We start from the raw sequence: 14,161 nt of genomic DNA on the forward strand, positions 1-14,161 counted from the left end.
GCTTCTGGGAGATTCTGCATCATGAAACTAGTAAAAGCTAACAAAGTTTCACTAACAAGAATACTTATGAATTGTCTACTGCCACTGCCAGAAATGTTAAGAAACTCAGTTTTACTGAATGTCTTACAGCAACATGGATAAAGTGACCACGTCAAATGTCACACAGGTCGTTACAATTTGTACTAAAGGAATGTGACCAATCTTCCTCACTATTGATTATTTTCAATTTCAATGTATCTGTGGTTACATCCACAAAACCAGATCAAATTTTCAGTGCTCTATGTGGTATGTGATGTGATATGCTCATATGACATCAATACCTCATGTTATTACTTATCAGTTTTATTATGTTGGTTGAGGTGTAGCATTTTCAGTACTTTCTATGATAGTAAGTTATTTAGCCTGGGAATATTTTCTTTGGACATCTAAATAACAAATGATATAACACACTGCATAGCATTATCTTTCTCCAGATAGAAGGAAACAGTGGCTATATTCTGGGATGTTGCATCATGTAGTCTGGTAGATACTGACATTTCAGAGCTTACTGCCTCTACCATCAAGGTGATGAGTGACTCATCATCCTGATGATGGAGGCAACAAACTCCTCTGAAACATCAGTCAATATCCACCAAAATACATGGTGCAACATCCCAGAAGACAGCCACCTTCGATTCTAGCTTGATCTAAGGTTGGCAGTGCCAGGAAAGGTCCCTGGAGGCATTAGAAATCAACCAGCCATAAACAGATGTTATGGGAACTGATTCTCAGAATAAAGAATGTTTAATGAAGGATGAATTTTATTTTTTCTTGGAGATATCCAAGTTTTACATATTAAATATTACTTGTAGTTCAGACTCTTACGGTAACTTCATAGTTGATGGTAACTTTCAAAATGTTCCACTTGTTGGCCATACAGTAACAACCAAAGAAGGTACATAATTTGTTCTGTAAAAACCTAAGATAAGAGTTGAAGTCACCTTAAGCAATTTACCAGTCCATCCTTAAAGTCATTATGTTATTTTGAAAATAATTCACACACTTCATCACACCACAACAACCACATGTTTATATTACTTTTCAAATAAATGTACACAGGCATAAACATGTGCTGTCATTCCTTCACACTGTTCCAACCAATTCTATGTATTTGTCTTTACAGAGCCTAGAAGTGGAGGCAGTCATAAGCGTAAGCTAGCATTTCATGAACCACGACCTTGTCCTCAGTGTCGGAGGATTTATCGAGATGCAGCAACTCTCAGGACACACGTTACCATCATGCATAAAGCTGGTGCAGAGCCTTTTGTTTGCACCTGTGGAGCCCTTTTTGACACAAAGTACCATATGTATACTCATCGCAAGAATGGTCACAAGTAACGACAAAACAGAAGCTTATCACACAGATTACTGAATCTTAAATGAGGTAAGAAGGTAAACTGTGCACAATGGCCCAGACAGAGAGATGCATAGCGATAGACCACCAAGAAATGCGAGACAATCAAAACAAAGTATTCTCATTTCCATTTCCATGCTACACATAAGGTATCTTGCTTAAAAGTGCAGGCCCTTCTGATCAGTAATTTTTGGTGCCTGAGATGTGTGAAAGAATTGTGTCTTGGAGTTAAAGCTGGCTATTTGCAGCCATTCATCAGTACAAATTTTGTGTTATCTTAAACACTTTTGGACAGAGGTTTCTTTAAATAAAAGCCAACATGGAAAGGCTTTCAAACACTTCAATCTTTACATGTATATTTAATGAAATACGGTGCAATACAATGCATAAACTATGCATCTCTCTAATATCTGTGCTGTTGATTATCTTTGTCAACAATAGAATTTATGAGTAATATTTCTACTGTTGTAGCCCTTCACTTTAAATAATGGGTTATCTTGTAACAGACAGTCAGTGCCTACATATTCAAATACTTCAAGAAAACATTATTACAACCAGAATAGTTTCAAATTAAAAAGAGAAACACATATTTACACAGTAAGCTGGAAATATATTATATAATACAAATAAAATGTAATACCAGAAACAGATCCAATTTGTGTGTCCTCTGTCCTCATCAACGGGAGACATTAACAACACATACACAGAAACACTTATTTGACTTTAATACAATACCTGAACAAGCATGTATAAGAACAATAACCTGATATGACATGTATGAGAAATGCTACTGACAAAGAGATGTGCTGTTCCTACATCAGACAGAGACATGATAGCATTTTCAAGATTTTCTCTGTGGTAAACTTCACAAACTTTACCGCTGCTTTTGCCGTAAAACATCATCTCTGTCGTTTTTTACTTCTCATACATGGTCCCTCACCAACTGCAAGCACTTAACAGAATAAGAATCTCTCATGTTCTACTTAAGTGTGCATGGAAGTTAAGATAATGCAGGTGAAGATATCAGATTCCAGCCATTGTGCAGATGACCTTAAATATTGTATGTAAATCAGGATCACATGCATGCTATTACTCATGGATAAGATATTGACTGAATTAGAAATTAAAGTTTATTGGACTGAGAACTGACACTCTGTTGTGAAATGATCTGTTTTCCTCAAATGCTTTGTACATTATAGAATGAAATGTGATACTTTTCTGTAAAAACTACATGACAACAAACTTTTATGTGATAATAGTGAGGGCAATTAATTAAATTTACACTAGGAAGACAAATTCAATAATAAAACTTTGTGACTGATTATTTACATGTTTGTATAGGTATCTTACCAGCAAAAATTTTATACTGTAAATGTTATATAACATGTATTTTTTTATAAAAACAAGATATGATATTTTTGTAGATTTTATACATTATATAATTTACCTGTTCATATTACTCACGAAACAATCTCACTGCAACAGTTCCTGTCCATTCAGTAATTAAGTTATTATATTTGAACAATGAATTCTCATTTGTCTGTATTTTTCATTTCCATCTTTCTTACTGAAATAAAGTCTAGAATGCAATATCTACTTAATCTAACAAAGGAACTACAGTACTCAGAATTGTTTAACTGTACAAGTAGGGATACAAGATCTAAGAAATAACTGAACCAATTCTGTAAACTATATATTGCTGCTATTTATAGCGAGTGTGGTAACCTTAAAAGTACTCATCTTGTGACCTTAAACATGAATTCCAACAGCTACGAGATGTCTGGCAACAATGTTGGAAATCATTCCATGTAAGTCTTTTAAGTTCTGTCACAATTCTCTGAATGTCTTCAAGTGAGACCATTTCTAGAAGATTTGTAGTTTCAGGATCATGAGGAAGTTATGAGAACAAATCATATGTTTAATGAACTGAATTTGTACTGGATGGGGGCCAGATCAAACTATTATGGTAATTGCACTGAACGTTTAGAGATAATCATGTTTATGAACAAGTTTACGAGTTGCATTCTGCCACTGTGAAATGAATCTTCACATTCTCATGTGTATCATACAGCAGTAGGGGACTAATGAGCTGCTGGTTGGACTCCTGGTTTAATGGTTTAGCAGTAAGCTAGTATGGCAAACTGAGTAGTGCATGAGTTGTGTGACAGACAGTAAATGTTAACTGTATTTATCTTATTTATGTCTCCTGTTACCCACAAAACCAGACAATTGAGAATATATTGCATATCATGTCAAAAGTCTGACTTCTATAAGAATTTAGACTTTGTTGGCCACATAATTATGATATCATGTATATTTAAATAAACTTTCATTTATGAAATTATGGATATTTCTGACTACAATTATGTTGAAGTGTGCATTATTAATGAATATATATTTGGGAACTTACATTTATAATTATGTATTTTTGTATGTATTTTAGATTTATACTCAAAATTAAATACTTCTAAGATGTTATTATCTGTTTCCATCCTCTATCCTTTAAACCGTTCCAATTTGTGTGCCCATTTGTTTAAAAATACCACCATTTATTTGTGTTGCACCATGCCTGGAGAAGATTTGAGATTTACATCCAAGAACAAAACAAACAAATCAGTTTATTGAAACAATATAATAACAAATAATCATTCACAATGCCTTACAAAAAAACAACAAGATTTACTTCAAGAACAAACAAACAAAAGTTTGTTAAAACAATATAATGACAAATAATCACTCCTAATGTCTTACAAAAAAACAACAAGATTTACGTCCAAGAACAGCCGAGAAATCAGATGGGACTGCACTCGCCCAAGCCAGTTCCGACCAAACTCTCCAATACAAAAAAAAATTTAAAGAGAAGAAAAAAAAAGCTATAAATATATAAAATAAGATCAATAACTCGTTTTACCGGAACAACTCCAGGCCAGTACGCAGAGCACCTTGCTCTCAAGCTTGGTCAGAACAGACTGCCCTCCCCAATACCGGTAAGATGACACAGAAAGGAATCGGGGGAAGGGGGAAGGCCGGCGAGAGTAAGATTACACTGGGGGTGGGGATGGCAGTACAAACCAGTCTTGAGTCATACACGGCTCAGTGTACTGACATATTTTTGGTCATCAGCCAGTGGTGAAGTGAAAGTTCTGTGAAAAATTCAGTACAAATGGCTGGAAGTCTAGATCATGTACTGATGTGTATAGATCAGTATTCTGCCTGGTTCCATTATGAAGTTTAGAAATATGCTATCAAGACACAAATTACTGAAATAAAACCTCAGGTATCTGGAAGCAAGCCATATAAGTGGCATTATACGCATTGTAATTACACTCTTATCCACCCATAACATGTGGCTTGCATGCATGTAACATGTTCTGAATAAGTAATTAACCTGCCAAGTTAGATAGTTACCTAGATTTTCTTCACTACCATGAAATCAATAATTTCCTTATAGGGGCAAATTTCTTTACAAAGTTATCTGTTGCCATGGATACAGTAAGACTCCTAGAATAAACAAGCTTATACAAATATAAGTAACTGTAACTTACACCTGCTGTCTAATATGGATGAGGAATATAATAATTTTCTCCAGAAGGTTGAAGAAATTAGTAAGTAAACAGCACTGTGTGCTGTATAAATTAATGTATTCTTATGCGATACAGCTAAGATAAAGCTTGTGAACGCTTAGGTGTGCTAACCTTGCACAATTACTACATCATTTTATTTATGACTTGCTATGTTAAGACCTGGAGTCTAAATGTAATCCCCTTGTACAGAATATTAGCCTCATCAGGCATTAATATAAATACATTATTCTGTCACAAGATGATGATACTATCAAAATGTCACAGACTAGAACACTGATGCAGAATCATTTTGTTAATTTCACTGCTGCAAAACTAACTCTCTGCAGTCTACCAGGACTTCATGTCGTTATTGTGTTATTTGTATCATGTTCAACATTGACTTTTATTCATTATCCGTGTTACATATACAGTACTACATTAAGAATGAATGCATGTAACTCCAAGAGTGCAATCAAAATCATTTTCAGAAATGCATGTGGATACTATATAATCATTAAAAGAAAAATGTATGCAGGCACCAGGACTTGAATTCACAAATGCAATCTTCACTTCAACACTTGTCCCCTACACTTGTGACTTGCCTACAAGTTAACTTGGCCAGCTCAGCAAAAAATATCTTTCAGCTCTACTTTTTTGTCAGAATTTGTCACACTATTCAGAAAAGTCATTAACATTAATGCACATTTTTCTTAAAATTATGCAAACATATTGGTGTCGTTGCTTCATATACTGGGATACTGGGAACGACCTGTTCTTCAAGTGCCTGAGCACTGCGGGTCCCAACTTTTCGCTGGTTTGATCTATAGACATTTTGGTAGGACTCCTTGGATGAGGGATCGGCCCGTCGCAAGGCCTCTACCTGTACACAGGACAGCACAACACAGAAAATCGCAGACAAACATCCATGGCTTGAGTGGGATTCGAACCCACGGTCCCAGCGATCAAGCAGCACAAGGCCAACGCCTCAGATCGCGCGGCCACTGCGGACCCCGCTTCATATACATCTAGCATCAATCATCAATTGTAGTTAATGGAAGGCAGAGAAAAGCCATGTACAGACAAATACAAGAAGATTATAAATGACTGGAACTATGCTTACATCACTTCCAGTTTGGGATTTAGAAAATTTGAAGTGCTTGATTTTTGTTGCACTGAGTGTATATATATATATTTCATTTTCAGATTCTATCTTAAAGGGCATGAAGTCAGAAGATCCAGCTGTAGTTGTAAAGGCTACCCAGAGGGCTGACCTCTTTCTTCATAACACAGAAGGAAATGTTACATTTGATTCTGATGGTCTTAGAGTCAAGATAAACAAAACCATTATAAATAAGAAAGCCTCTGAAAGTAATCCATTGCAAAGTGAAGATATTTCACCTGGTAAGACATCTGGTATATTGATTCTGGTTACAGTATTACAGAAGACCCAATTATATGTTCATCAATGACAGACAAGTTAAAGAACCACGAAAACAAGGAGGAAGTGTAAATAAAGATAATATTGGATGAAAATAGAGATACTATAAATAAATAAAAATTCTTTTAGATGCTAGTAAGAAGATTGGTTCAGAAGTAAATGCATAGAAAACTGAGTATATGTCCACTTCCTGTCAATAGAATGCAATGCAATAAAATCACAATACAGAGTGTACCATTCACGTGCAAACCATCAACCATGTATTGCGGTATGAAAATTAAATCAGAAGCAGGTCCATCCCTGTTACACTTGAGTCAAGATTACCCTGACTGCTTGGCTGTTGCTCATGCAAGGTGTACAAATTTTGCACAGGTGCAAACACGGTGTATTCAAAACATATGTTCATTCTCAAACATCACTTTGTATCAAAATTGTTTATTGCTGTTCATAAAACATATAGTAATGCATATCCTGGAAAGGAAGTGCTGAATACAACAATAATACATCAAATGGTAACAAAATTTCAGGGCTCAGTAAGTGTATGTCTGAGATAAGTGCTTACTGAGTGATAAAACACCTGAAATTATGGCCTTAGCAATTTCAATCATCAGCTGCAAGAATTAAATATTGCCACGGACTACTTCAAACTGTGCATGAAATGCATCGTGCAAAGTATTTACAGTTGCATTTTAAATGGAACACTCTGTATAAATGAATGTTGCAAAGTTAAGACTGGATTCACCTAGCTCATGATAGGGACTGGTGGTATGCAGTTGTGAACAGAGTAATGAACATTCAGATTCCATGAAAGGTGGGAATTTGACTAGCTTCTGACAAAGGACTCTGCCGAAGTTACCAACATAACTGACAATGTAACAGTGTTGAAACAGTCAGGTGAAGAAACAACAGAAAATGAAGTCATTCATAAATTAACTGTAGAGGGACTCCTCTAAACAGCTGATAATTATTCAGCTATTCATCATAAATTTTTTATTGTTATGGAAGCAAGCAATACTTCATATATTTTTACACACACACACACAAAATGTAGTTTTCTTCCTCATCATATGAATTATAAATGTCTTGCATGCTTTGCAGAAGCATTCATGGCTTATGTAGAGAAAGATGCAAGCACAAGAGCAGCTGACAGAAGAGAACGGAAGGCAATTGCTGATGGCTATAAGAAAAAAGCCAATGAAGCCTTCAGGGCTAAAGATTATGAAAAGGCACTGGACCTCTACAATAAGGTGGATTTTAAAATACTATATAATGCATAACTTAAATGTCTGGAACAAATTCAAGGGAGATTCCTATACACCAGAATGATACATGAAAATATGTCTGGAAAAGCCTCCTTTCCAAGCTGCAACATCTACTTGTTACTTCCCCTCCACACTTAGAGTGGAAATTTCATGGCAAAAGCTCAAAGTGTCATACATGACCTCTTGGCTTCACTGCTGTTCTCATTTGCATTCCCATAATAGAAATCTATATCTAGCATTTCTTGAAGAGAATAAACTTTAATTTTCACAAAATGTCAATCATAAATTGATTTTAACACTGATTCAGCTAGTGTTTGAACAGCGTTTATCATCAACGTGCTTAATCTTTTCCACTAACTAAGATTAACAAAATGAATTAAATTTACAGAGCAGAGGCAAGGAATTTGAACACTGTAACCTAAATCACTAATGGCAATGGTGATACTGAAATGCAATGCCAAATGTTTGTTTGATTGCTGTGTAACCTTGGCATCACACCCTTATCTTCCTCTCTTGCCTTCACTGCAAGGGCAAGAAGGTAACAACAAAAGTATGATGCCATGCCTGAGATTTCAGAAAGAAAATAATGGAGAGGAGGCTTTTTTTAACCCATATTCCAATGAACAAAACCCACCCTTATATTTGTGCCAGACCTATAAATTACACCATGCATATTTTAAGATAACATCTTTATCAAGATACACCTTCAAGTTTTGTAAAGCAGGCAAGGATATGTAACTGTGTGTATGAACCAGGCCAAGATGTCTACATACACGTCAGTTAACCTCAAATTAAACATTATATTGATTTATATCTTAATTGCGTCATGCTTGTGTTCTTCAATACAATAATTTTATTCACCGTCTTTACACAAGCTTATAGATTGTTAAAATCACATAAAATTAAATTTAAAATTATAACATTTCAACATATGATATTGTTACATTTTTATTTTTAAAATGACGACATGTTTCGATGTTCATTCCATCATCGTCAGGTCTATCAATTAAAATTAAAAACTGTTGCACTTGCTGCCCTGCGTATACTGATTTGTTCTACCCGTTAGATTTTATTTGTTTAATACGAAAAACCAGGCATATATAGGTTAAAATGCAATGATTGCCCGTTAACCTATATAGGCCAAACCGGACGCACCTTTAGTCAAAGATACAAAGAGCATATTACAGCAATTAAACACAATAAAGATCATTCAGCATATGCAAAGCATATATTAAACACAGGACATACATACAACAAAATAGAACAAACAATGGACATTATAAAAATAATACAAAACAAGCGACATAGAGACACCATAGAAAAATATCATATACAAAGAACACATAAACAAAATCTTGCATTAAACGACAGTAACATCTACACGAACAATCCGATATTTAACATTCTACAGTCCATCGACCCAACCCCCTAAACAACTTTCACCCAATATATATAGCCATACACGATACTCACAGCTTAGTTGCAGTCTACAGCTCCGTAATATCGGACACGCACCTCACACACAACCCGGTATGTTATAATACTTTAAATATTTTGTGATTACTTTTCTTTTGCTTGTATTACGATATATTGAGTAATTCTTTAAAATTATTCCATTTCCTATGTCAGTAGCCAGGATCAGGATATGAAAATTAAAATTGATTTTGCAGATTTAAGACATCCAGGCGCAGTCTTCAAAAATTAAATGGAAGAAGCCTGGAGGTTAAACAAATAAAATCTAACGGGTAGAACAAATCAGTATACGCAGGGCAGCAAGTGCAACAGTTTTTAATTTTAATTGATAGACCTGACGATGATGGAATGAACATCGAAACATGTCGTCATTTTAAAAATAAAAATGTAACAATATCATATGTTGAAATGTTATAATTTTAAATTTAATTTTATGTGATTTTAACAATCTATAAGCTTGTGTAAAGACGGTGAATAAAATTATTGTATTATATTGATGTACACAATTTCTTGTGTGTGCTGAAATACAATGTGGTGACTCCCACAATTCCTGACATTAAGCATATAAACTGCTGCTTTCACATTATAAGGGAGTTAATCATTATTGAAGAGTGTTCCATAACGAACTGCCTTTACTCAGGCCAGGCAAATGTGAAGTTGCAGATAAAGCCCCTAACTTAGGACTGAGGGTTCGATAATGTGCTGCTTGATCAGGGTTATTATGACATGGGGCTGTGATGGATAAGGATAGAGCAATGGTGAAATGATGATTAGGAGGGGAAACCCACAGAACTTAAAAGAAAACCTACTCCAGTGCCACTTTGCCCATCGTGAATCTCACCTTGGACTGAACCTGAGTTTCCACGGTAAGAAGCCAGTACCAGCTACCTGAGCTATGGTATGGCCAAATAATACACACATAAATTCACATATTTTGATTAACCAATTGGCTAATGCAAACTATATGCCATAATGACATTTCCATAACAGAAAACTATCAATATGATTAACTCTGACTTAAAATTTTAAATTATATTTGGACAAACCTTTTTAATTCAAGACTGAACTGACTTTTTTTATTTTAATTTAGGCAATTGAACAAGTCAAGGACTGCTGCTTACTTTATACAAACCGAGCTCTGACATGCCTCAACTTACATCTTTACTCTCGTGTTATTTCTGACTGTGAGTTGGCACACAGATTAAATAAAAACAATTTAAAAGCTTGGCTGTATAAAGCTCAAGCTTATCATGAAATGGGAGAAGAAAGTAAAGCTACTGATTGCCTTAAAGAAGCAGAGTCACGGAATCCTGGCAGCAAAGCACAGATACAAGGTACATTATTTATGAGACGAAAATTGTCACACTTCCTCACATCCTATAATAGTATAATTTACTTAATTGACTTAAATTATTTTTACAAATATGCTAATATATTTAATTGCAGTTTTCTCGTGTATTAACGTCCCCCGTACTAATGTTTTTTTTTATATTCTGCTTGTTTTACCTTTTAAGCTATCTTCAAATACTGAATGGTCTATTAAGTTCTTTATCACTTAACAACAATTATGTGCCACTAATGGAAGTTATTAGTGAATTCATTAAATTCAAATTCAAGCTGTCATGAAAACAAAATCCAATCTTTAGAAGTAACAACAAAATTACAGATACTTCTATTCAAAATTCAACTATTCTGTAAACAATCACCCCCAGTTAACAAAATCTTTATTCACTGTTACATCATGTCAACTTATGGCTAATTACATTATATATTAAAAAATATGCTAAATTTCTCCCCTCATTTTTATATTATAATTCTAACACAACATAAGATTCTGCATGTATGTTGTATATTTCAATATGCTGAGTTATGAGTGGATGCACTAATTCAGTATCTGTAACTTACTGGAATGGTAAGCTTGAGCAACAAATATAAGCTAAATCACATGAAAATAGATAAGTAACAGAGCTTGAATTTTAATAAACAGTTCACATACCTAGTAAAATACATGGAATATCTGGCTATAACATACCTTTAATTTATTAATTACACTTTCATTTATGTTTTATTTTTTACAGAATATATGTCTTTTGAAGCCACAGCAACAAAATGAGCAAACATTAAATTATTAACCAATAAATTAAATATGACCTATTCATCTTCTCAAAGCTAAATGCACTGCTATCTAACAAGTTAGACATATCAATCCATAATAGATATTATCACTTCTGTATCACTTATCTTTGAGACAAAGAGTTTCATTACAATTGCAAGAAAGAAAATACAATTTTTCTGTTTTCAAGGAATGCTCATTTCTTCAAAAGTGTTGTACTACCTCCCCCCAAAGAAAACCGTCAGATGTCTGCAAGGTAAAATATTAGGCACCAGAAGAAACGCCATAGTGTATCTTATAATTTATGTACCCATATTTTGCACTAAAATGTGATTTATTTTTGTGCAATGTTTGTCTCTGTTTATGCATGAATGTGAAAGAAATTTGTTGCAAAAAGTCAGCTTGAGTAGTGACTTTATATAATTAAGTCTCATGTAATGTGTCAATGAAACTTGAAATAAATAAACAAATTATACATTACCTCTGTCACAATGTTAATTTTCTGTACACTAATAACCTGTCTCATTTGTAAACCTGAGCCTCCTCAACAAATTACATAATTTATTCAACCACTTTAGAAAATAATGTGGGAAAAATGCATAAATTGTGAGAATATATGGTACTTATACTAAAGAACATTATTAAAATTGGAAGCTGGAATGCTGAGACTTACAGCTTCCACTTTAATGAGCCTGACACCCATAAATTCACAGCCTTGTACTACATAACAATAAATTGCATGTTTCATGTTCTGCAGTTAAATGTAGCTTCAAAAAGTACTAATACAACACACAAATGTTGATCCCTACCTTGGTAACAAGTATCATCTTCTGTTCACATCGGAACCAACAGGCTGTATTTTGGAATCACATGTAAGAACCAGAGCTCTAGCATCATGCTCCTTTCCTTCGGTAAGAGCACGGGATTCATGAACAAATACAGCAAATTCCACACCCTGATAAAATAAAACAAGAACCTCTCTAAAACTGCTTGCAGCCAACTTGCAGACAGCAGCAGTTGCAAGTTTATGAACTTCATGTACTTCAGATTCAAAATGAAGATTACATTTCACTTGTCTTATGAAATCCTTATGCAATTGCCAAATAACCTGGATATTCCATAGCCATACATTAATTTATGTTCCATCATATTCATGGCCTGCTCTGATAATGAGTACTATGCAAAAAGGCAGTTCAAATATGAACCAGTTTTGATCATAGCAAGTCAATATAGTAATATTCTTGGGGTACTCTCCTCCTACACACAATGACTATGATGCAAATTGCAATTTGAGAGAAACAATGCAATTTCTTTGTACTGGTATGTAAAAAGGTATATTTCCTAAAACTTCCCAATGTATAAAATAAATGTACAGCACAACATACTTGCTTCACTAAAGTTCATAACATCTATCAACTTGTAATTTTTGCTGTGTTGAGTACTTAGATATGCATAAAAATTTATTTAAGCCTTTAAGAAAAGTACAAACCTGTCTGGGCACAGTGAATATAAATCTACTATATTAATGGAGTTTTCAGTATAAAATGTAATAAAATTCTCTTAAAAATGCCAGTGGTAACAGACCGAGAAATGAGGAATGACTTTCACTCAAAGTAAACTTCAGAACCTTGCAGTGTGCAATCCAAAATTTAGTCTGTTTCATGTATGTTAGTAATAAATAAAATACTTAATGGTACCTGCACCTTGTCGTGGTGGTAGGGCTCGAGTACCTCAGTGATCCCAAGAGCTATGCTGGCGGTAGCATAGCTACTGGTAGGGCCTCCCTAGCCAGATTGGTCGAGGGGGAGAGGTCAGACTAAGACAGGTACCCTGGTCCTCCAGGTTGGGGGTTGGTCGCAAGGCTAACAACCTTGCACCGTAAAAAGGAAGATGTTTCGAAACCTCAACCTCAGACAGACGGACCTAACAGAAGGACCAAATGGAAGAGGAGAATTGAAGAGGCCATGGACCAAATATGGACTGGAGAGCCATAGAAGAAGAAGAAGAAGGAGAAGTAATAAATAAAATGCATTACTTTATATGTATTTACACAAACTATGTGATGGCAAAATTCTAATTACCTGGCATTTAGCAGCACGAACAAAACCTGCGTTTGCTGAAACAGTAACAGCCCTGACAGCATCACCAGTTCCAAAAACTGCCAAGGATCTCTGTTTGATTTTTCCACCCAATTTTAGCTGAGCTTGAGCACGAAGAGATGTCATGTCAGGAATTACTGTGATGCGGGCCAGCAACTCATTTGCTCTGCTCACTTCCCCAGGACCTCCGAGTGTTGATACAATGGACTGAAAGTCTTTCACTGCTGATTCACAGCAAAACAAAGATTTTCCTGTCAAACCATCGAGAATACAGTAGCAACAGTTCTCCATTCTTATTTATGCATGCAGCAACAAACATTAATTTTATAAGTAATAGTACACACTTTAAAAGTAACAATTTTTGCTATGATATATTTCAACAATAAAACATTGTACACTTTTCTCATTTCTCCCATATATATCACACCAGATGAAATAAGAAATGCTTGTTATAAACTCTAAAGCAATGAGACCATAGGAAAAGAAAATTCTAGAGAAAGATTGTAATGGTGTGGACTGATATCAAATTGTTCAGAACTGCGTTTAACAGTGGGTTTTTTGACATGGTCATAAACCATAAAAGCAGAGAACTTCTTTACTAGCCAAGAGTGTCTTTAACGTATGCCAGATACAGGCATCTAAAGTACTTCAGCTTCAGGACATGATGTTATTTAGTCAGTCGATGTGAATCTTGAAACTAATCCAATTACAACATGTATACTTATCTTCATTAAACCATTCATATCCTGTGTGACTGTGAGGCCTTCGCTGAATTAGGATTTTGCACCTTAGCAGGTATTTCATAAGACCAGGTGACTAT

General features: G+C 34.8%; 2 protein-coding genes across 10 annotated transcripts in view; one reads left to right on the forward strand and one right to left on the reverse strand.

Annotated features, from left to right (window-relative positions):
• Positions 1-14,161, reverse strand: part of LOC110837427 (UPF0415 protein C7orf25 homolog) — a 306,526-nt gene that overhangs the window by 16,825 nt on the left and 275,540 nt on the right. For 6 of the 8 annotated variants that reach the window (XM_087351164.1, XM_022079532.2, XM_087351170.1 and 3 more), the window contains 2 exons: positions 13,324-13,592; positions 783-12,197 (listed from right to left, as the gene is read on the reverse strand). In XM_087351164.1, the coding sequence (XP_087207290.1) occupies positions 12,066-12,197; positions 13,324-13,592 (401 nt within the window). In that variant the 3' untranslated portion in view covers positions 783-12,065. Of the gene's footprint in view, positions 1-782; positions 12,198-13,323; positions 13,593-14,161 lie in introns of those variants that run through there. The other 2 variants (XM_087351165.1, XM_087351166.1) reach the window with 2 other exon arrangements.
• Positions 6,177-11,722, forward strand: LOC110837438 (tetratricopeptide repeat protein 12). 2 transcript variants are annotated; one of them, XM_022079548.2, is made up of 4 exons: positions 6,177-6,357; positions 7,493-7,641; positions 10,220-10,463; positions 11,208-11,722. In XM_022079548.2, exons 1-4 carry the CDS (start codon positions 6,177-6,179, stop codon positions 11,240-11,242), a joined length of 609 nt encoding a protein of 202 aa, XP_021935240.1. In that variant the 3' UTR covers positions 11,243-11,722. The 2 variants fall into 2 exon arrangements, with proteins under 2 accessions (XP_021935240.1, XP_087207297.1); XM_087351171.1 differs by lacking the exon at positions 11,208-11,722 and having other exon boundaries at positions 10,220-10,749.

Source organism: Zootermopsis nevadensis, unplaced genomic scaffold (assembly GCF_977971745.1).
Source record: "Zootermopsis nevadensis isolate Lab colony 2312 unplaced genomic scaffold, Znev_1.0 Znev_ptg000018l, whole genome shotgun sequence".
NCBI lineage: Eukaryota > Metazoa > Arthropoda > Insecta > Blattodea > Termopsidae > Zootermopsis > Zootermopsis nevadensis.